Here is a 22,666-nt window from a genome sequence, read left to right as displayed (position 1 = left end):
AAAGAGCAGTTTGTGTCAGAGTTCTCTCAGCCCCACCCACCTCAGAGGGTGTCTGTTGTGGGGAGGGGAAGGGAAAGGAGTTTGTAAGCCGCTCTGAGACTCCAAGTGAAGGGCGGGGTATAAATCCAATCTCTTCTTCTCTTCTCTTCTTCTTCTCTTCTTGGTCTGAAGCAACAGAACACATTTAGAGTCCAGTGGCACCTTTATTCAAGTTTTATTCAAGATGTGAGCTTTTGTGTGCAAGGGACACTTCATCTGACGATGAAATGGAATTACATATCACCAGGGGTCATTTCCTGCAGAAGCTATAGGAGGAGCTGGGATGGTCTCCCCTTGCAAAAAAAAAAAAAGGGTCTTTCAGTCACAGCCTCCATCTATTATTCTAATTTACGAAGATTAGGTCAGAAATAATATACGAAAGCGCATTGTGCCTCTTCGGAATTTCTCCAGGTACTCAGGTACGGCATGTTTATTCTGCTAGCTTATAACTGGCCCCTTTCTGAAACCGGTAGCTATAACCGTCATTTATTTATTTATTTATACATTCAATTGGCAGACTGCCCTCCCCTGTGCAAAGGGCTCAGGGCGGCGAACAACAGTTCCATCAGATATAGTGACATTCAAGTCGAAAACAGTTAAAATGCTAAATAATACAAAACTATTTCAGATGACAAATAGGCCAATTTGTATCCTTACCCCAGGGGAACAATCTGGAACCATTGTCGTTGCCTTCAGCTTGATTATATCCTGGAGTCATTTCCTGCGGGAGCGCACAGGAGCGGAGCTCCGGCAGTAAAGAGCCCAGGGGGCGGGCACATACAACAAGCCCTGCTCACAGAGGAGGAAGAGCTTGTACCTGAAGGTGGGTGGGCGGGTCTGCAACTTACCTGGCTACTTCTTGCTCTTCCTGGCCTGACTGACAGCTTCTGGGAGCAGGGGGCATGGCTTGTTGCATGTGCCTGCCCCTGGGCTCTTTACTGCCGGAGCTCCGCTCCTGTGCGCTCCTGCAGGAAATGACCCCTGCCAGTCTCCTATGTGCAAGTGTAGTGATCTGAAAAACATTTGTTAAAAAGAGAAAAGGACAAAACCCAAAAGGACCAGGAAATCCCTAATTCTTCGTTTAGAAGTTATCCTTCAAAAAAGGCTTGGGGGGGGGAATTAAAAAAATTAAATGCCATTTCAGCCACAGCTGGGCTTCCATGAGGCATGCTTAAACGTTGCACCGAATGAAAATCCCGGAGAAAGCCGCTGCTGCCAATCACAAATGTCGGGGGGGGGGGGGAGCTTCTTAGCACGGTCTTCCGCCGGACTCAACGATTCTGCGCCGCTGGGTGAGTCCTAGGGGGCGGGTCTTTCTGGCAGCCGTTTAACTCATCACCATAGCGACCGCTCGGCGCCGTCAACCCTGTCGACAGTAAATTCTGTCTACCCAAATGCCCTCAGGAAAGACAAGAAACTGGAGAAGGTTTCAAAGTTTTTGGTCTTGTTACTTCCTTTGTCTGACGCTTCGTTAATATCCATTTGGGGTGAGCAAAGGGAAAGCGCTGACCGGGAGGTCTTTCCGGGCAGGCACGGATTAGACGGCTCCCCGAGGAGGGCCTTGGATGTGCGCGGACAGGGCGGCGCGCGGATGACGTCAGAAGAAATGCCTCCATCTGTGGGAGGTGCTAAGCATGTTGGTCGTTCAGTCTCGTCGCTTTGATTGATTGGCAGAGCAGGAGGGGGCTGACAGGGGACCGCGGTGGGTGTTTGCGGGCAGGTGCTGCGCCAGTACAGGAGGGGAAAGGGGAGTCCATCCGGGTCCTGCTAGCCTCCAGCCTGCTACTGTCAGGACGCAGTGTTCCCTCTAAGCTGAGTTAGTGTGAGCCAGCTCACAGTTTTTAGCCTCCAGCTCACACATTTTTGCCTTCGCTCAGGACGGGATGGCTCCAGAGCAAACTAATTTATGCAATAGCTAGTTTGCTCGCTCACAACTGTAATGCCAGTGGCTCACAAACTAGATTTTTTTGCTTACAAGACTCCACAGTTTAGTTGGGAGCATTGATTACAACTGTTGCTAGGGGGATGAGGCAGTGTTCCCTCTAAGCTGAGTTAATGTGAGCTAGCTCACAGTTTTTTAGCTGCCAGCTCACACATTTTCGCCTTCGCTCAGGACGGGATGGCTCCAGAGCAAACTAATTTATGCAATAGTTAGATTGCTCGCTCACAACTGTAATGCCAGTGGCTCACAAACTAGGATTTTTTGCTTACAAGACTCCACAGTTTAGCTGGGAGCATTGATTACAATTGTTGTTAGGGGGATGAAGGCTCAGGAGATGTCGGGTTCCCGGTTGCAGCCACTTCTCACGGTAGAGAGATGCGCTTGCCCTTCCAGCTTTCAGAGTAGCTTCCTGTGAGTATATAGAAGAGAAGGTTGGACAGACAATCTCTGCTCTTCTTGTATGCAGAACATTATTTCTGTTTAGTGGGTTACAACCAGTGTTCCCTCTGAGTTAGTGTGAGCTAGCTCACAATTTTTTAGCCTTCGGCTCAGGCATCTTTGTCTCATCCCAGGAAGGATGGCTCCAGAGCAAACTAATTTATGCAATAGCTAGTTTGCTCGCTCAGAACTGTAAAGCTAGTGGCTCACAAACTAGAATTTTTTGCTTTCAAGACTCCACAGCTTAGTTGGGAGCATTGGTTACAACTCTTGTTAGGGGGATGAGGCCAGTGTTCCCTCTAAGCTGAGTTAATGTGAGCTAGCTCACAGTTTTTTAGCCTCCAGTTCACACATTTTTGTCTTAGCTCAGGAAGGATGGCTCCAGAGCAAACTAATTTATGCAGTAGCCAAATCGCTCGCTCACAACTTTAAGGCCAGTAGCTCACAAAGTAGAATTTTTGCTCACAAGACTCCACAGCTTAGAGGGAGCATTGCTTCCACCACGGAAGAAACTTCTGTTGATTTCAGTGTACCTTGCTTGACTCAGGCTTTTTGAGGACTGCAAGCCGCCTTTGTCGGACTCAACACGCTAAATGTGTGTAGATGACTCTTGTGCAGATAATGCCCAAGGATTACATGCAGATATGTATAATGGCCTGCTGTCACAGAGTGACTGAGATCTGAAGTAAGTGAGTCCAGTAGCACCTTTAAGACCAACAGAGTTTAATTTGGGATATAAACTTTTGTGCGCATGCACACTAAGAAGTGTGTGCGCACATGAGCTTATACCCAGAATTTAGTTCCAGATCTCTCAGTATTGTAGTGCGATTCGAAATGTAAGGACTCCAAGTTAGTACTAAAGCATACTAATATAGTCCTGGGCTGAAGTTATGTGGGTGATCAAAACAATGCATATGGTTTGAAAGCAGTAGTTGTGCTTATTCTCTCCTTGTCATGAGAGTCAAACAGTGAAGGGTAGTTCTAAATCGAAAAATGGCAATTTTAACAAAAACAACTCTAAACCTGGTAGCAATAGCTGCGAGTCATCTGATTTCTTTTCTTTTCTTTTAGCTTTGTTTCAAGATGTCTCAGTGGAAAAACCATGTGCTCCTTCAGTTGGTTACCTTTTCATTTTGGATTGTGTTCTTTGTTTTCATGCCAGAGCATGCCTGTAAGTTGAAATCTGCTTTTTCTATAGTGAGCAAACTGGATATAACACTTAATTTGCTAGTGCATTGAATGTATTGTTCATATCGTGCTGAATTATGAGACATAGTATTAAATTTTTTATTTAACGTGTTTACATTCATGCACTGTATTTACATTATCAGTTTTAACCAACTTCTCACTTGCATTGTATATTCAGTTGGTTTATTTTTATTATAAATATGTATAAGTCTTCTGTGCTGTGGAGCAGTCCCATTGAAGTCTATGGATAGACCAAATAGCCTTGGAGAATACACGCCATAGGTGTGGATGCTTAGATCCTGCTGTGACAGTCCACACTTTCTTCTGCTGATTTATTTATTGACTAGATTTCTGTCCTCCTTTTCTTCCCAGTGAGGATTGAAAGTGCTTTACAATGTTTTCCTTTTCTCCATTTTATCCTCACAACAGCCTTGTGAGGTTAGGCTAAGAATGTGTGACTGCCCCCAGGTCATCCAGTAAACTTCTATGGAAGAGTGTGGATTCAAACCCAGGTCTCTCAAACCCAGACTGACACTCTAACAACTGTACAACACTGGCTCTCAGAGGAGGAGAGATACAGAGAAGGAAAAATACAGCAACTAGTCAGCAACTAGAGATGTTTTCCTGTTCAGGAGGACAGAATGGAGGGTTTTGGCTGCTTTTAACCTATTTCTCTCTCTGTCTCTCTGCCAGAGAGCACAGATAGAAATAAAATGGGTGCTGCAAGGCTCAGTCTTCTCTTGGATTGGAGGCAGAGGAGACCAGTCAGCAACTAGATCCTCTTATTTGTTTCATAAAAATACATAGGCCGCCATTCCTCTTGGCCCGAGGTAACTTCCAAGTAATAAAAAATAAAAAGGAATAAAAAACAAAATGCTCGCTGTTCGTATCCCACCAAAAACCCTAGCAAACAAACAAGCCCTGTAGTGTTTTGTGAAGCTTTCCATTGAGGGGACTGGGGTTCCTTTCATATCTTCAAGGAGACCATTCCACAGAGAAGGGCCATGCTAGAAAAGGCCAGGCTTTGATTGAGGCTAGGTGGGCCCCCCTAATTTGGGGAACAGCCAGCATGTGACTGCCTGAAGATTGTAGCTGAGGCACAGGAACCTATGAGAGGAGACGGACCTTCAGATATATGGGCCCCCGGTGGAGAAAAACGTGACAGAACTGTTGTGGCTGCTGGAAATAAATTGCAATAATATAGAACCACAATAGAATTCTAAGATGTTTTAATTCTTGTTTTCAGCAAAGAGTTGAAGATGGAAGTTGAAAATTGTTAGTCCGAAGCTGTTTGGAAAAGTTTCTGGATTTAGGAATTCCTTCTTGTGAAGTGTTCGTATGAAGAGCATTAAAGAACTGAGATTCTGAGATTTGTCTGATAAAGAACTGTATCGAAACGAATGCTAGAACTCGAGAAGTTCGTAATCTGCGTTTCTGCTCATCTCGACGTCATCTCGATGGCGCTCTTTGCTGAAAACAAGAATTAAAACATCTTAGAATTCTATTGTTGTTCTATATTATTGCCAACTATTTTCTAATTGTATGCACATCTGCAGCAATTTTGTTTGTCTTTGTGATTATCCATTGCTGTACCCCTTGTGTTACTTTACCGCTGCTGGAAATAAATACATAAATGGTGGTGGGCAGGTTTGAGCCGGTGCCTCTTGAAGGGCTGCCCTATAGCGGACGGTACGGAGTTGTTTTCTGTTTCTGTTGCCCCAGAAGGTCAGACCAGAATCAATGGGTTGAAATTAAATCAGAAGAGTTTTCGGCTAAACATGAGGAAGAACTTCCTGACAGAGCGGTTGGAACAGGCTTCCTCACGAGGTGGTGGGCTCTCCTCCTTCGGAGGTTTTTAAACAGAGGCTAGATGGCCATCTGACAGCCGTGCTGATTCTGTGAATTTAGGCAGATCACGAGAAGGGAAGGCAGGAAGGGTTGCCTCAGTGCTTAGTTCTTGTGGCCGTTTTTACACGCCCAGGGAAATGCTGATTGTCACTTTGGGGTCAGGAAGCAATCCTGGAGGATTTTTTGTCATCTTCTGGGCGTGGAACAGCGGTCACTGCGGGTGTGGAGGGGGAGGAATTTGTGAATTTCCTGCATTGTGCAGAGGGTTGGGCTAGATGACCCTGTAGGTCCCTTCCAAATCTATGATTCTATGATTAGCCTAGCAAGCAGCAAGTGATAAATTTCAAGGCTGGATTTAAAGGTCTGTGGTCTGCCATCACTTCAGGAGGCAATTTGATTGATAATGATTGCAGTTTGTTTTGTAATCTCTTTCATGAAGGACACTGTAGTCACATTTTTAGAAGAACATTCAAACTTTTATATGTGTGAAATATGTCAGTACTGGTGATGATAGAAGATTCTTCTTGCATTTTTGTTTCATCTTATAGCTGCACAGAATTCTTGTCCAGAGGTCACACAATGGCTCTTGAAAGATGGCTTTCACAGGTGAGTTCCTGACAACCAGGTATTAAACAGGGCTTCTGTTCTAACAGCTATAAAGACTGAAATCCTTCCATTTTTTTCACCCATCTAACCAGTCAGTATGCTTATGGTCAAATGAACAAGTGAGCTGGTGATTTATGCTAAATAAAATGGACTTGTGACAAGTGTGTAACTGTCAATATAAGTTCCAGGCTGTGCTTGGCCATATGGATTTATAAATTGCATAAAACCTAGTTCTGTTGAAGTTGCACACTGTACAGTCATTGTACATGCTGAACTGGATAGTGAGCACTTCTGAGCTACAGCACTCCACTAGTATAGAGAGGACAGCAACAGTGTTCCCTCTAAGCTGAGTTAGTGTGAGCTAGCTCATAGTTTTTCAGCCTCCACCTCACAGATTTTTCTCTTCGCTCAGGAAGGATGACTAATCTATGCAGTAGCCAAATCTCTCGCTCACAAATTTCATGACAGTAGCTCACAGAGTAGAATTTTTGCTCACAAGACTCCACAGCTTAGAGGGAACATTGGACAGCAATGCTTTATAGTGTGAGTGTGAACAGGGATGAAAATAGAACATTAAGGCTGTGGTCACACGGGCCAGAAAAAATGGTTCAGGCCCCGGTCACACGGCAAAGTTGCCGCGGGAGAGGCACGGATGGTGGGCGGATTATCCGGGCGCGATCACACCCCGACACCTGGGAAGTGGAGCGCACCCGTGGCTTACCGCCGACAATGCGCCTTAAAAAACTAGTACCTTCAAGGTACTAGTAAACGTTTGCCACGGGCTGCCTCCAGACGCCCGTGGTGTGATCGCGCTGGCCCGCGGCATTCCCCTCCGGTCCCTCATTTACCCGCTGGCGCCGAGGGAAGGACCCGTGGTGTGCCACCAGCGCGTCTTATTGCGTAATCGCGCATCAAACTGCACCGGGGCAATTAGCCACGCCTCCCTCCCGCGATATCCGACCTGTGTGACCGGGGCCTCAGTTCAGTTTATTGTAATTTGCCATTGGCTGTTAAAAAATTGTGTTAAAAAACACAAATTGTGAACTAACCATAGGTCAGAGCCAGAATATACAAAAATACGAAAGATCATTAACAAAATATGGCTAATTTAATACAGTAGCGTAAATAATGCCCCTTCCGGATGCCACCTTGGAACGTATATTCTTTGTAGCAAGGACAAACAGTGAAACTTTATAAGAGACATAGGCATCAGTGTCAGATAACAAAACTGATATTTTTCCCGCAACTGGGTAAGCACTTTTGTTGTTTAGTCGCACAGTCGAGTCCGACTCTTCGCGACCCCATGGACCAGTTCACGCCAGGCCCTCCTGTCTTCCGCCATCCTCTGAAGTTGGCTCAATTTCATGTTCGTTGCATCTGTGACACTGTCTAACCATCTCATCCTTTGCCGTCCCCATCTTCTTTGACCTTCAATCTTTCCCAGCATCAGGGTCTTCTCCAGTGAGTGCTCCCTTCTCATTGGGTAGCCAAAGTATTTGAGCTTCAGTTTCATTATCTGGCCTTCCAGGGAACGGTTGGGTTGGTTTCTTTTAGAATTGACTGATTTGATCTCCTTGCAGTCCAAGGGACTCACACTAAGACTAGATAAAATACCTGCTAAAAATTTAGCCCTCGGACTAGAATACAATGGGCAAAAACAGAAAAAATGGGGGGGTGAGGCTATTTGACCCGCAGTTGCACAATCACACCTCCCTTTGAAGGTGCGGCCGCAGTCCATCAGTGTGTTTTTTTGGGTGCCGTTTGTTTCCCATGCGCTTAAACGAGGGATCGATGAATTGCACCTCTGCACCGAGGGCTCCCTATGGAGTGTGCAATGATGTGCCTACTGGGGGGGGGGGGGACAACGGCACAGAGCCATCCCAATGCCATGAGAGCACGCTGGAGTGATCAGACACGGGAAAGACCGACCATGGCCCGTCACAACCTTTTTACTACCGGATTTCCCCCGGTGTCTTTTAACTTCACTTCTGCAGGGGAGCAGAATGGGTTGCTGACGGGTGCGGGGCGCTTCCCAGACGTTGTTGTCCGATTGCGCCCTTTAAATCCACCCGGCATTCGCGCCTATATCGGGTCTAATTGTGCGTATGATCGCAGCCAAAATCTGATTTTATAAGTGCATCTTGGTTTGGTGTCGTGGTTAAGTGCGTGGACTCTAATCTGGGAGAGCCGGGTTTGATTCCCCCACTCCTCCACTCGCACCTGGCTGGATGACCTTGGGTAAGCCATAGTTCTGATAAGAGCTGTTCCTGAAAAAAGAGCAGTTTCTGTCAGAGCTCTCTCAGCCCCACCTACCTCACAGGGTGTCTGTTGTGGGGAGGGGAAGGGAAAGGAGTTTGTAAGCTGCTCTGAGACACCTTTGGGTAGTGAAGGGCGGGGTACAAATCCAATCTACTCCTCCTCCATCTTCAGAAATGAGTTCAGTGGGAAGGAGTGCAGCCCGAGAACACAAAGAGCAGAAGCAGTATAAAATACAGTTTCAGGTGTACATGCAGAAGTGAAAATGTTTTTTTTTAGAGTGTTTGCTTGAAATCTTTGGCATGGATTTAACATGCATTGAAAGAGCTTTTCAATTGTCTTTTTCTTAATGTTAGAGATCTCCTGAGTAGAATAAAACTCAGTACAGGTGATGAAGGCACAGGAAGCTGCATTGTGGCAATTAAAATTCACCTTCCCAAAGGATTATATGTGGACCCCTATGAACTGACATCTTTAAACAGACACAATATTACTGAGGTATGACTTCGGGCTGATGTTCAGCCAAGGGAAAGTAGTTTGGGGGAAAGACAGAATGGCTTCCAGTGAATATACACACAGTCCCAGTGACATACTAGCATTCAGCTCTTGTTGGAAGGAGATAGATTATGTACAGGGCTTTTTTTGTAGAAAAAGCCCAGCAGGAACTTATTAGCATAATAGGCCACATCCAACAGCAGAAACTCATTAGCGTATTAGGCCACACCCCTGACAGCGCAGCTCATTGGCATGTTAGGCCACACCCCCATGTTACCAGAGGTGTGCTCATCCAGCCACACCCACCTTTTGCTTCTTATTCTGTTTACCTTGTTTGTTGTCCAAACCCAGGGCTTTTTTGTAGCAGGAACTCCTTTGCATGTTAGGCCACACACCCCTAATGTAGCCAATCCTAATGAGTTTCTGCTGTTGGGTGTGGCCTATTATGCTAATGCATTCCTGTTGGGCGTGGCCACCTTGGGAGCCTGCCGGAACTCCGTTCCTGTTCATTCCTGCCCCAAAATAGCCCTGATTATGTACCATACCCCCCAATCTGTAAGTATCCTAAACTGAATGTAATCAAGTGGAAGTTAATGTAGTTGATCTTTTTCTCTCCTTGAAGAGCATTTCTTTTACATTTTTAGGTTTTTGAGGCTGAAGTAACCTTAATATTTGAAATATTTACCATCTTGCGTATCTATATTGTTTTATGGAACTGTAAATCTCCAGTACCAGTTTTCATGAAAATATCGTAAACCTTCTTCAAATTTAGAGGACAGTGCTCCCAGTTTAGAGGAAATCCTCAAGTGTTTACCAGGGGTTTTTTATTCATTAAAACAGTTTTGTGAAGAAGAAAAAATATTTCTTGAAGGTTTTTAAAAAATTTTTAAATGTGAAGTAATTGGGCTTCACTCAGGTGAAGACCACTGAACAACACAGGGGTTGCCAAGTCGATCTTCGCCGGGAGCGGAGGGCTTCCAGCTGGCGTCTGGTGCGGAAGTGACGTGACTATGCCAGGCATGCTATGGTTTTCCCTCATATAGCCGTGGCCCTGCCCCCAGCGTGCCCGGCGTGGTTGCGTCACTTCCAGGTGACGCGCACGTCGGGGAGGAGTTCCCCCTGGGGCCCGATCCGGCGGCGGGGGGAAACGGGCCCCGGGGGGACTTGGGAAGCCTAGAAAAACAGTGGTATGAAGTCACAAGGGAGGGTTCTCATAATGTTTTTGAGAATGGCGGCTCTAGGGTTGTGCTTTTGTGTTCATAGTTTTACAGTGCAAGCCTAAACAGGTCTACTCAATAGGCTTGCTCCCAGGAAAGTCTTCCTAGGATTACATTAGAACAAAGTTTGAGTCCAGTGGCACCTTTAAGACCAAGTTTTATTCAAGCTGTACGTTTATGTGTGCAAGCACACTTCTTCAGATACAGTAAAACGGAATTTCCTCAACCGTTATGATTGAGAAAATTCTGTTTCACTTTACCTGAAGAAGTGTGCTTGCACACATAAATGTATAGCTTGAATGAAACTTGGTCTTAAAGGTGCCACTGGACTCAAACTTTGTTCTGCTGCTTCAGACCAAGAGGGCTCCCCACCTGGATTTAGGGTTGCATTGTTAAAGATACAAATAAAAAGTGGTTAAAAAACCCATTGAAGATATGAGCTTTTCTCTTACCAGAGAGATGAGATAACTGACTGCTTTGGGCATTCTGAAAGATCTGCATATCAAATATTTGACCTTTGACTCCTTTGTCAGTTTTCAGCTGAATCTTTACTTACATCGTTAAGACACAAGTACCAGAATAAGGGAGCTGCGGTGGCTCAAGTGGTTAAGACGCTGAACTGCAGGCTGTGGAAGGTCGGTAGTTCAGCAGTTCGAGACCTGAATGTGCCGCATGATGGAGTGAGCTCCCCTCTCTAGTTCCAGCTCCTGCCAACCTAGCAGTTTGAAAGCAAGAAATTGCAAGTAGATAAATAGGTACCACTTCAGTGGGAAGGTAACAGCATTCCGTGCGCCTTCGTGTTTAGTCATGCCGGCTACAAGACCATACAAACGTCTTCGGACAGCGCTGGCTCTTTGGCTTTGAAACAGAGATGAGCACCGCAACCCTAGAGCCAGATTCGACTGGCTTTCGAGCAAGGGAACCTTTACCTTTACCTTTTTACCACAATAAGACACTGGAATCAGCCTAGGGTCTTTTCAGTGAGTCGGGTAAAAGTTGATACTAATCTCTACAACATGATTATGCTTTTAATTATGCTTTTTTTGTGTGCAGGCTTTGGTGATTGGTGATTATGTAGACTTGGAAGTTCCTGAGTATTTAGCCACTGAAACTGATGTTCTCGTTTACATGAAACCTGATCCTGAATGCGATTACTGTTTTAGAGCAACATTACCTCTGCACTGCCGGTACCACCAACCAGCAGAGATTGATGGGGAAATCTCTGCCATAACGAAGAGTCCAGAAATATTGGTCCATTGCCAGAAACGTAAGAAACACTGACCTCCTTCTTTTGGGAATGAGAAAGGGGTAACAAGGGGAACAGGAATGAAAAAGGCACCATGAAATCATCAATCTTGGGGGCGTGGTCTTATATTCCAGTAGAACAATGAGGGAGAGACCTAAGCAGACATTCTGAACTGAGGAGAGGAGTACTTAAAATTTAAAGTTAAACGATTTCCGCAGTATTAGGTTTGATTTTTGTGTGTGTGTTTTTTTACTTTCTTTCGCCCAGGCTTGCTATCAACGGAATGTTTGGAAGGAACCAAAATAGAAGAGCCATGTTCTCGGAAGAATAAGCAGAACTGCCATTGGGACAGCGTGAAGTTCCAACTAGTGCGTTGATTATTCCTAAAATATATCGATATATTAAATGTCCCTGGCAATCCTGAAATTAACTTATTTCAGTCTATTGACAGTAGATTGGATCCAGACCAATGCTCCCTCTAAGCCGTGGAGCCTTGTGAGCAAAAATTCTACCTTGTGAGCTCCTGGCATTAAAGTTGTGAGGGAGCGATTCGGCTCCTGCATAAATTAGTTTGCTCTGGAGCCACCCTTCCCTCTGAGCTAAGACAAAAAGGTGTGAGTTGGAGGCTAAAAAACTGTGAGCTGGCTCACACTGATCCGGACTAAATTGGCAATTTCCACCACTTCCTCCTGCACTTACCCCTCATGTCACTTATCCCTCAGGAGCAGCATTTTTTGTAGGTTAGTGGGCTGTGATTGTATGGGGGAGGCAGGAAAGTTCCCTTCTGTCACTGGAACATCTGGTTTGGATCCAACCCAGCAAAAAGTAATTTGGGTTTGGGATTGTATATCTTTGCTCTGTATGCAATTCTCTCTGCGACTGTGGAGGCAGTCCTCTGCGGTGTTTGCTTTCTTTGGTATCAAGCACTTCTGTGAGCAGTTTCCAGTGTTTTTGTGAGCACAGAGTGTGAGCACAGAGGTAGTAAATGCCACAATGGAGGACTGCCTCTGCAAAACCCAGAGATAAATGTGCCGGGGGGCAGAAGTATAGGATTCAAGCCCAAGGATACGTTCTTGTGCACGTTAGACTGCTTCATGCTGACTTTTGTGGACTACTTGAGCACAAGATTGTAGTCCAAGTTTCCATATGGGTAGGCTGGTTCATGGGAGAAGTTTGTCTTCCATGTTATTGTTTTAGTGCTGTAAGAATTAAATATTAAAGGAGGTTGACGTAGGGAACCTTTTAAAATAGAAAGTGCTGAAACGGATTATTAGGGGGAGCCCATTTTTCCTTTAAACCATCCTCTGTGTATATAAACTTGGTCGTTTTCTGCTGCCACCAGGAATTAAAAATTCCAATTCTCTCTCTTTTGGTAGTGTGACCCAGGGTCTGGGCACTTCAGAAGACTATGTGGCCCTGAGGAAGGAGTTTAATGATTTCTGGGATATGGTTACACAAAAATTTATAAAGAACAAAATAGATTTCTGGTTGTCTTGAACTGTTTCTGGAAAAAGGAACTTGTAACTGGCAAGGTGTCACACACAGTCTCTCAGACACCAAAATTCCACGCTGACAGGCTTCTCTCTCTCATTTATGTAGCCACACTGGCTAAGGTCTTTGTCTTGGGCACACAAGATAAAACATTCGTCTAACCACACAGTTTAGACACGACTTGTTTCTTTGCCACATAGACTCTCTCACAAAACTTTTAGAGTCACACAGGCTCTCTTCATCGTCTACACTTCACTTTCCAAAAACATACACAGAACTCCGTCATAAAACACACACACAGATTCCTTTCAGAACATCTCCCACACTCAGTCATCAGCCAATCAAATCACACTTGTCTCCCTCTATCATTCTTCTTACAGTACTGCAGTCAAACTCAACATTTAAAGACACACACACCAAAACATGGAATCATTACACAGAATAGACTACAGAAGCTAAAAGTCATTTGAAAAATAGATCGTGTTCAAATGGTAAGAGTCCAGCAAGCAACGTACAGACTAAAAATTTGTGGCAGGGTATGAGTTTTTGTGAGTCACTCCTGATGAAATTCAGATACAGCTAGAATGTGAGTCCCATCTGTGCTATATATTGGAAAGTGGAGTGATTTCAGATGCCAAATGATATTAGCAGGCAAATGGCAATAGCAGGTGTGATGTGCCGAGAAGTAGCCATGTTAAGGTGCTCCTGGACTCTTTTCCAACTTTTACAGACAGACTAACATGGCTACCCATCTTGTTCAAACGTGGGTTATATGAAATATAAAGAATTTGTCTTTATATAAAGACCCTAGTGCCCCCCCCCCGGAAGAACTGCCATAATTCTGCATGGCATTGATGCTGCTGGACAGGCTTGGACCATCGACAGGACAATTTCACCCTAATGAAATGATCGATACCATCTTCAGAGACCATGTTGTTGTATGGAGCACTTGTGACTTCATAGCTTTTAATGTTTTATACTGTTTTTATGTATGGGCTTGTGCCCCCGTGTAAGCCGCCCTGAGCCCGTTTGCGGGGAGGGTGGGGTAAAAATGCAATAAATAAATAAATAAATTTTATGTTAATGAATTTATGCTGTTGACATTATAGTAGCGCTACAGATAAGATTAGAATTTCAAAAGCCAATCCACATACAAAAGAACCTCCTCAGGAAAGCTCCTCTATTAGCATGTTCATAGCCTGGGGAACTCCTACAAGATAATGACTCAGCCCTACCTCACCTTCTGGAGTAGATAGAAATTACCTGCCTACCATTTTCTTCTCACCTTGACACAGAGAGCACTCCATCTTTCTGTGTTATACCTCTGAAGATGCCAGTCACAGCTACTGGCGAAACGTCAGGTTCTACAATGCCAAGACCACGGCCACACAACCCGGAAAATCTACAGCAACTAATCTGTCTTTTCCTTTTCCTTTTAGGTAAACCAGAAACTGGAATTGCAAATACCAGTTGGCCTCAAACATCACATCACCTTAGTCTGCACAGGGACCCTTGTGACTACTATATTGTGCGCCAGTCTTATTCTTTCAGCTTTATTCAAGCATGGAGAGTTCTTGCTTGTTCAGAATCCATTGTGAAATGGAGCAAGACTTTATTGAATCCTCATGGAAAGACTGTCAAACTGTCTACACAGACTGATCGAACAAGATATGGGAAGTGAAGAACAGACTTGTGACTGGCACCGCATCACTATTTGGGAGGAGGCCTAGTGCTGTATAGTTGACTGTTGTTAGTTACATTTGCCTGACTGCACGGGTTCTAACCCGTTGTTTTTCTAGAATTTGATATGAGGTTTTTCAGTAGTTTCATCTAGTTTGGTCTAGTTATCACAGAACTATATAACTGTGCTGTTCTGCACTTCGATTCTGTTACAGAAATCTGTTCCCTGGGTTGAGCCATCTGATAAAATGAGCTCTGGCTCATGAATGCTTAGGCTGGAATAAATTCTGTTAAGTTCCCAGGTGTTTATTTTTCTGCTAAAGACTTACATGGCTGCTAACCTGGAACTAATAAAACCTGTGACTCCCTGCCTATTACATGTATTTATCTGGCTTAACATATCTAGTGAATTGTATTTTTCCTAATTAGACTTGAATTTTTAACAAAAATTGATTTATTGAATAACGAACGAAAAAGGTTTCTGGTTATCTTGAACTGTTTCTGGGAAAAGGAACTTGTAAATATAACTAGCAAGGTGTAACACACAGTCTCTCAGACACCAAAATTCCACGCTGACAGGCTTCTCTCTCTCATATATGTAGCCACGCTGGCTAAGCTCTTTGTCTTAGGCACACAAGATAAAACATCCGTCTAACCACACAGTTTAGACACGAGTCCAATGTTCCCTCTAAGCTGTGGAGTCCTGTGAGCAAAAATTCTACCTTGTGAGCTACTGGCATTAAAGTTGTGAGCAGGTGATTTGGCTACTGCATAAATTAGTTTGTCCTGGAGCCCTCCTCCCTGAGCTAAGACAAAAATGTGTGAGCTGGAGGCTAAGAAACTGTGAGCTAGCTCACACTAACTCAGCTTAGAGGGAACACTGGACACAACTTGTTTCTTTGCCACATAGACTCTCTCGCAAAACTTTTAGAGTCACACAGACTCTCTTCATCTTCTTCACTTCACTTTCCAAAAACATACACAGAACTCCGTCATAAAACACACACACAGATTCCTCTCAGAACATCTCCCACACTCAGTCATCAGCCAGTCAAGTCATACTTGTCTCCCTCTATCATTCTTCTTACAGTACTGCAGTCAAACTCAACATTTAAAGACACACACACCCCCACACACCAAAACATGGAATCATTACACAGATAGACTACAGAAGCTAAAAGTCATTTGAAAAATAGTGTTTAAATGGTAAGAGTCCAGCAGCAACTTACAGACTAAAATTTGTGGCAGGGTATGAGTTTTTGTGAGTCACCCCTGATCAAATTCAGATACAGCTAGAATGTGAGTCCATCTGTGCTATATATTGGAAAGTGGAGTGATTTCAGATGCCAAGTGATATTAGCAGGCAAATGGCAATAGCAGGTGTGATGTGCAGTGAAGTAGCAATGTTGATTTCTCCATGCCTACTACCTCTGTGCATATCACACCTAATCTAATCACACCTGCTATTGTCTTTTGCCTGGTAATGTCATTTGGCATCTGAAATCACTCCCACTTTCCAATACATAGGACAGAAGGACTCACATTCTAGCTGTATCTGAAGAAGTGAGCAGTGACTCACCAAAGCTCATACATACCCTATCACAAATTGTATTAGTCTTTAAGGTGCTACTGGACTCTTTTCTAACTTTTACAGACAGACTAACACGGCTATCCATCTTGTTCAAACGTGGGTTATATGAAATATAAATAATTTGTCTTTTATGTTAACGAATTTATGTTGTTGACAATAGCGCTACAGATAAGATTGGAATTTCAACAGCCAATCCACATACAAAAGAACCTCCATAGGAAACCTCCTCAGGAAACAATCCATATACAAAAGAACCTCCTCAGGAAAGCTCCTCTAATTAGCATGTTCATAGCCAGGGGAACTCCTACAAGATAATGACTCAGCCCTACCTCACCTTCTGGAGTAGATATAAATTACCTGCCTACCAGTGTTCCCTCTAAGCTGAGTTAGTGTGAGCTAGCTCACAGGTTTTTAGCCTCTGGCTCACACATTTTTGTCTTAGCTTAGGAAGGATGGCTCCAGAGCAAACTAATGTATGCAGCAGCCAAATCTGCTCACAACGTTAATGCCAGTAGCTCACAGAGTAGAATTTTTGCTCACAGAGCTCCATAGCTTAGAGGGAACATTGCTGCCTACCATTTTCTTCTCACCTTGACACAGAGAGTACTCCATCTTTCTGTGTTGTACCTCTGAAGATGCCAGTCACCAGCTACTGGCGAAACGTCAGGTTCTACAATGCCAAGACCATGGCCACACAACCCGGAAAACCTGCAGCAACTAATTTGTCTTTTAATTTTCCTTTTAGGTAAACCAGAAACTGGAATTGCAAATACCAGTTGGGCTCAAACATCACATCACCTTAGTATGCACAGGGACCCTTGTGACTACTATACTGTGCGCCAGCCTTATTCTCTCAGCTTTATTCAAACATGGAGAGTTCTTGCTTGTTCAGAGTCCATTGTGAAATGGAACAAGACTTGATTGAATCCTCATGGAAAGACTGTCAAACTGTCTAAACAGACTCATCAAACAAGATATGGGAAGTGAAGAACGGACTTGTGACTGGTGACACCGCATCACTATTTGGGAGGAGGCCTAGTGCTGTATAGTTGACTGTTGTTGTTACATTTGCCTGACTGTACCGGTCCTAACCTGTTGTTTTTCTAGAATTTGAGATGAGGTTTTTGAGTAGTTTCATCTAGTTTGGTCTAGTTGTCACAGAACTATATAACTGTGCTGTTCTGCACTTCGATTCTGTTACAGAAATCTGTTCCCTGGGTTGAGCCATCTGATAAAATGAGCTCTGGCTCATGAATGCTTATGCGGGAATAAATTCTGTTAAGTTCCCAGGTGTCACTGGATTTCTGTTTTATTTTTCTGCTGAAGACTTACATGGCTGCTAACCTGGAACTAATAAAACCTGTGACTGGCTTAGCATATCTAGCGACCTGTATTTTTCCTAATTAGACTTGAATTTTATATTATTTGAACGTTATTATATTTCACTCTATACTTCCTACATTTCTTCTTGAACAACTATGTGGTTGTCTTTTTCAAACCAGCTACCCCCTATATAAAATTAATGCAAAGTGAGAATCTATCCATATATCTAAATTAATGGACCCTAGTCCATGAAAGCAATTGCTGCTTTGTTAGCAACTGGGGGAAGAAAAGGCAAGTTATAAATCTATTAAAATGAAAAATGTGTTCAGTCCTCTCCATGAGGAGGTTCAGCCAGGCTGCCTTCAGCCACTTTCAGTGGGGCTACTCTGGAGCAATTCTGCATGGGGCTGCGGTCCCAGGGTATCCAGTGCTGTTTAGCCATCTCAGGAAAAAGGATTCACATTGCCTTCACCTGTATTGCATATCACAATGCAGCATCACACATTCCTATTCACATGGGACCATGGTGGCTCAGAGGTTAAGACAATGAATTGCAGACCGGAGGTTGGTAGTTAGACAGTTGGAGACCCTAGTGCCCTCTGAAGGAGTAAGCTTCCCGTCTTTAGTCCCAAACCCCTGCCAGTCTAGCAGTTCAAAAGTGAGACATTGCAAGTAAATAAACAGCTACCGCGGTGGTGGGAAGGTAACAGTGTCCCCTGCGCCTCGGCGTTCAGTCACGCCGGCCACATGACCACAGAAACATTTTCGGACAGCTCTGGCTCTTCGGCTTGGAAACGGAGATAAGCACCGCCCCTAGAGTTGGATTCGGCTGGCTTTGGAGAAAGGGAAACCTTTAACTTTTTTAATACCAAAGCAGGAAAAAAGAGGCTCAAGCCCAATCCAGTCCCAGAACACTGTTTAAATACGGAACGTTGTCTTAGAAAGCAGAAAAAGAGACCCAACTGCGATGTTCCCTCTAAGCTGTGGAGTACTTTTTAATATGGAACGTGGTCTTAGAAAGCAGAAAAAAAGAGGCTCAAGCACAATCCAGTCCTAGAACACTGTTTAATACAGAATCTTTAGACAAACTTTACACAATGCCATCAGCACCTCTCCTCACTTGGACAGAAAAAATTCAAGTTTTAAAAACATTTATTTTTCCCAAATTTATTTATTTATACCGAGCAATCCCAATACAGTTACAACTAGAGAAAATTAAACATTGGCAAAACAAATTTTTAAAATATATTTGGAATAAATTTGTACATAGAGTAGGATTCCCGATCTTGAGAAGACTTCCATCCCAAGGGGGCCTTTCACTTCCTGACTTAACATTATATTATGAAAGTACCACATTGGTTGGTCTTTTGAAACAATATAACAAAAACTATAAAGCTGATTGGAAAATAATAGAACAGGAATACCTAGAACACAATACTTTTTCAGAAACAATGTGGAAGAAAAGACAAAAAAGATCACCGGACATAATTAAAAATATATTTTTAATGAATACTTTAAGTGTATGGGATAAATGGAAAACAAAGTTAGCCCCAAACCCATCTCTACTTACATGCTTTACAAGACAAATGTTTTTGGCCACTGAATAAATGAGTTTGCTCTGGCGCCTTCCCTTCCTGAGCTAAGACAAAAATAGGTGAGCTGGAGGCTAAAACACTGTGAGCTAGCTCACACTAACTCAGCTTAGAGGGAACGCTGGCACCCAGGCACCATCCAGAATCCAACCACACTCGACTCAAAGCAAAGTCGGCGGCCAAGCCTGCTGCTCACCCGCCGCCCCCGTCTTGGGATCTCCTTTTCCAACCGGGCATTCCCTCCCCTCCCTCCACCGCTGCCCTAGCGGGCCCTAAGCTATACAAAACCCAGAGGCCCCCTACTGTTTTAAATTACATCAGCTGGGCTCAGAAAAATTTAAAATAGATACGCCTTTTTAATATTTGAAAATATATTGTCTTTTAATTTTTATTAAAAATAATAATAAAGGATGTCTTTACAAAATCACAGAAATAATTACATAATTAAATGATTACATAATGGGTTTCAAAATGACAAAGAAGGCTCCAGCAGATTGCGAGGCCCTAAACTGTAGCTTATTTAGCTTATGCATAAATCCATTGCATTTCCAGCTCATCCGATCCTACCGTCTGGGGCTGTTGCAGGCGCCCAGACCCCCTCCTCCATGGGGGGGGAAAGAAGAGACTCTGGCCGGAAGTGACGCGAGGCCAACGCCGCCTCCCTCCTCTCTAGACGCTCAGACTCGACGCTCCCTTTAACCCTCTGCAAGAATCCAAGCCGACGGGGCGAGGAAGGGGGGGAGCCTTCGGGGGCGGCCGGTGCACCTTCCTGGCTGATTCCCCCGCCGCATCCAGCGCCAACCCTGCAAATTCCCCCGTTCCCAGCAGCTGGACGTTGATGCTCGGTGCAAAAAGTCGAAGGAGGTGAACATGCAAAAGCGGAGGGACGGGGCGAGGGAGTCGGTAAAGGGGAGGAAAGTGCTGGTGGCGCCCGGAGGGGTTTGGCTGAAGGGAGGGGCCCCCCGAGGCTTGGAGGGGCTCCTTGCAATGGGATTGGGGGGGGAAGGCCGGGGAAAGCCCCTCCCTCTCCTTCAGGGCCCTCCAGCCGCCCCATCCACGACCCTGGAAGGTGTGTATGGGGGGAGGGTCTCCTTCGTTCCTTTCTGCAAAGCCAGGAGGGTCCCTGCTGCACCTTCCTCGGGGCGGAGAGCGCAGACGCCTTCCCTGTGCGTGTGGGGATGCGAGGCACTGAAAGGGGGCTCCTTTCCAGGGTGGGGGGGTGGACCAAGGGACTCCCTTTCCCCCTCGACTGGAAGGGGGCCTTTCTCTCTTCCTAGAAAGGTTTCCCTAGACCAGTGGTGGCAACCAATGCTCCCTCTAAGCTGTGGAGTCTTGTGAGCAAAAATTCTACTTTTGTGAGCTCCTGGCATCAAAGTTGTGAGCGAGGGATTTGGCTGCTGCGTGAATTAGTTTGCTCTGGAGCCCTCCTTCCTGAGCTAAGGCAAAAATGTATGAACTGGAGGCTAAAAAACTGTGAGCTAGCTCACATTAGCTCAGCTTAGAGGGAACACTGGTGGCAACCTATGGCACGGGGTGCCAGAGTTGGCACTCAGAGTCAGACCACCATTAAAGTGTCGAATTCTCTGCCAAATAATTTTAAGTAAATGAAAGCCTTTGGGATTGCTTTCCTTACTTTGTTTGGATCATCTTAAGTTAATGTATGAGTTGTTTTTTCTAAAGTAAAACCTCAGTATTCAGGTTAGATTGCCGTGTTGGCACTTTGCGATAAATAAGTGGGTTTTGGGTTGCAGTTTGGGCACTCGGTCTCTAAAAGGTTCACCATCACTGGCCTATACCAAAGTAATATATAGATATTGCATTTTATTGAGTAAAGGCTGTTAACCTTCCTTTAATATAAATTACTACTGAATGTGCATTAAACGTTATGTTGTTTATACAAGGTTTAATTGTTGTACTACTGAATCTGTACATCATTTTGTAAGTGTTGTTTATATTGTCTTTGTTAATAAAAATTTTTTAAAAATGGTCTATATCAGTGGTGGTGAACCTATGGCACGGGTGCCAGAGGTGGCACTCAGAGCCCTCTCTGTGGGCACGCGTGCCATCGCCCCAGCCAGGCCCAGACCATCATTAAAGTGCCGAATCCTCTGCCAAATAATTTTAAATAAATGAAAGCATTTGGGATTGCTTTCCTTACTTTGTTTGGATCATCTTAAGTTAATGTATGAGTTGTTTTTTCTAAAGTAAAACCTCAGTATTCAGGTTAGATTGCCGTGTTGGCACTTTGCGATAAATAAGTGGGTTTTGGGTCGCAGTTTGGGCACTCAGTCTCTAAAAGGTTCGCTGTCACTGCCCTAGACACATCAACACCCACCCAGCCTCACAGTTATAAGGACAACATCCCCCCCCCCCAGGGTATCTCCACAATGCTGGACAACCTCCCCCCCCCCCCAGTGTATCTCCACAATGGCTGCCCTAACTTGGAATTTTTTCCCTGCCTTCTCTGAGGAAGGGAGCTCGGACTGTCTCCAAAGATCGAGATGGGGAGGAGCCCTCTTAGTCTGTCCCTAGCAGCAAAGTTGGCATCTAAGTTTACTGCAAGCTCTGGTACCCGTGTCCATGTTCACATTAGACGTTGAACTCAGCCTCAAAGTCCTGGTTTTAACATCTAGCCTGAGCTGCAGGAAGATCTTGAGCACAAGGATTCTTAGAGAGTGCACCGAAGAATAGAAGGCCGAGCGCCAAAGAATAGATTCTTTTGAACTATGGTGCTGGAGAAGACTCTTGAGAGTCCCTTGGACTGCAAGAAGATCAAATCAGTCAATCCTAAAAGAAATCAACCCTGACTGTTCCCTGGAAGGCCAGATAATGAAACTGAAGCTTAAAGACTTTGGCCACCCAATGAGAAGGGAGCACTCACTGGAAAAGACCCTGGTGCTGGGAAGGATCGAAGGTCAAAGAAGACGGGGACGGCAAAGGATGAGATGGTTAGACAGTGTCATAGATGCAACGAACATGAAATTGAGCAAACTTCAGAGGACGGCGGAAGACCGGAGGGCATGGCGTGATCTGGTCCATGGGGTCGCAAAGAGTCGGACTTGACTGTGCGACTGAACAACAACAACAGTTAAGTTGCCACATGACAAAACCTTCTAATGTGCCAGTTTTTCTTTAAATTTGTTTCTAAAACATTAAGCATACTTTTTACCTTTCTTCTTCTAACATTCATCCAATATGAAAATGTGTATATACATACATATACATGAATAAGCTTTATTCGCTCCCCTAAAAAGGGGAGATATTTCACTAAAAATTAGAAATAGGGAAGGGTATAAAGAGGGACAAAGAAAAGAGTGAGTGGTATTAGTAGTATGTTAATCTGTTAAACCTTTTTATAGTCCAATCAGAGAGTCCACGTTTTTCTTCTTCACCAAGGCTTCTTCTTTTCTTCTATGATGTTAACCAGGTAATTAGTAAGTTAGTATTGTCCTTCTGGTAGTTAATATCAGTTTGTTCTTCCCAAGCAAAATCCACTTATAAGAGAAAGATAGCAGTTTTTAAATTTTATAGCTCTTCCCGCTTTTGTCTCTCAGGTTATAACCTGACGCTCCTCCTTCTTCCTCGTCCTTCACCTCTCCTTCTGAGCTGCTGTCTTCTACGCTTAACGTCGACATCCACTTGGCCAGTTCTGCACCTTCTTCTTTGCTGACGTGCTTTTTCAAAAAGTCTTGAGCCTTGAAGATGGAATCAATC

At 44.4% G+C, this 22,666-nt stretch overlaps 1 protein-coding gene across 2 annotated transcripts; it reads left to right on the top strand.

Moving 5' to 3' along the window:
- Positions 1 to 3,504: 3,504 nt before the first annotated feature.
- On the top strand, positions 3,505 to 17,046 carry LOC107120112 (phosphatidylinositol-glycan biosynthesis class X protein-like). 2 transcript variants are annotated; one of them, XM_015422756.1, is made up of 6 exons: positions 3,505 to 3,590; positions 6,004 to 6,061; positions 8,674 to 8,815; positions 11,083 to 11,296; positions 11,543 to 11,643; positions 16,783 to 17,046. In XM_015422756.1, the coding sequence occupies exons 1-6, from the start codon at positions 3,575 to 3,577 to the stop codon at positions 16,939 to 16,941; spliced, it is 690 nt and encodes a 229-aa protein (XP_015278242.1). In that variant the 5' UTR covers positions 3,505 to 3,574; the 3' UTR covers positions 16,942 to 17,046. The 2 variants fall into 2 exon arrangements, with proteins under 2 accessions (XP_015278242.1, XP_015278241.1); XM_015422755.1 differs by lacking the exon at positions 16,783 to 17,046 and adding an exon at positions 14,206 to 14,831.
- Positions 17,047 to 22,666: the final 5,620 nt, after the last annotated feature.

This window comes from Gekko japonicus, unplaced genomic scaffold (genome assembly GCF_001447785.1).
Source record: "Gekko japonicus isolate JY-2015 unplaced genomic scaffold, Gekko_japonicus_V1.1 scaffold3106, whole genome shotgun sequence".
Lineage (NCBI taxonomy): Eukaryota > Metazoa > Chordata > Lepidosauria > Squamata > Gekkonidae > Gekko > Gekko japonicus.
The sequence above is the reverse complement of the archived record's forward strand: the minus strand, read 5'-3'. Positions and strand labels throughout refer to the sequence as shown.

Excerpts from the sequence above, each read along its gene's own strand:
- LOC107120112 (XM_015422756.1), top strand. Across the intron at positions 8,816-11,082 it reads ACAGACACAATATTACTGAG|GCTTTGGTGATTGGTGATTA; the intron begins GTATGACTTCGG and ends TTTTGTGTGCAG. Across the intron at positions 11,644-16,782 it reads ACAGCGTGAAGTTCCAACTA|GTAAACCAGAAACTGGAATT; the intron begins GTGCGTTGATTA and ends TTTTCCTTTTAG.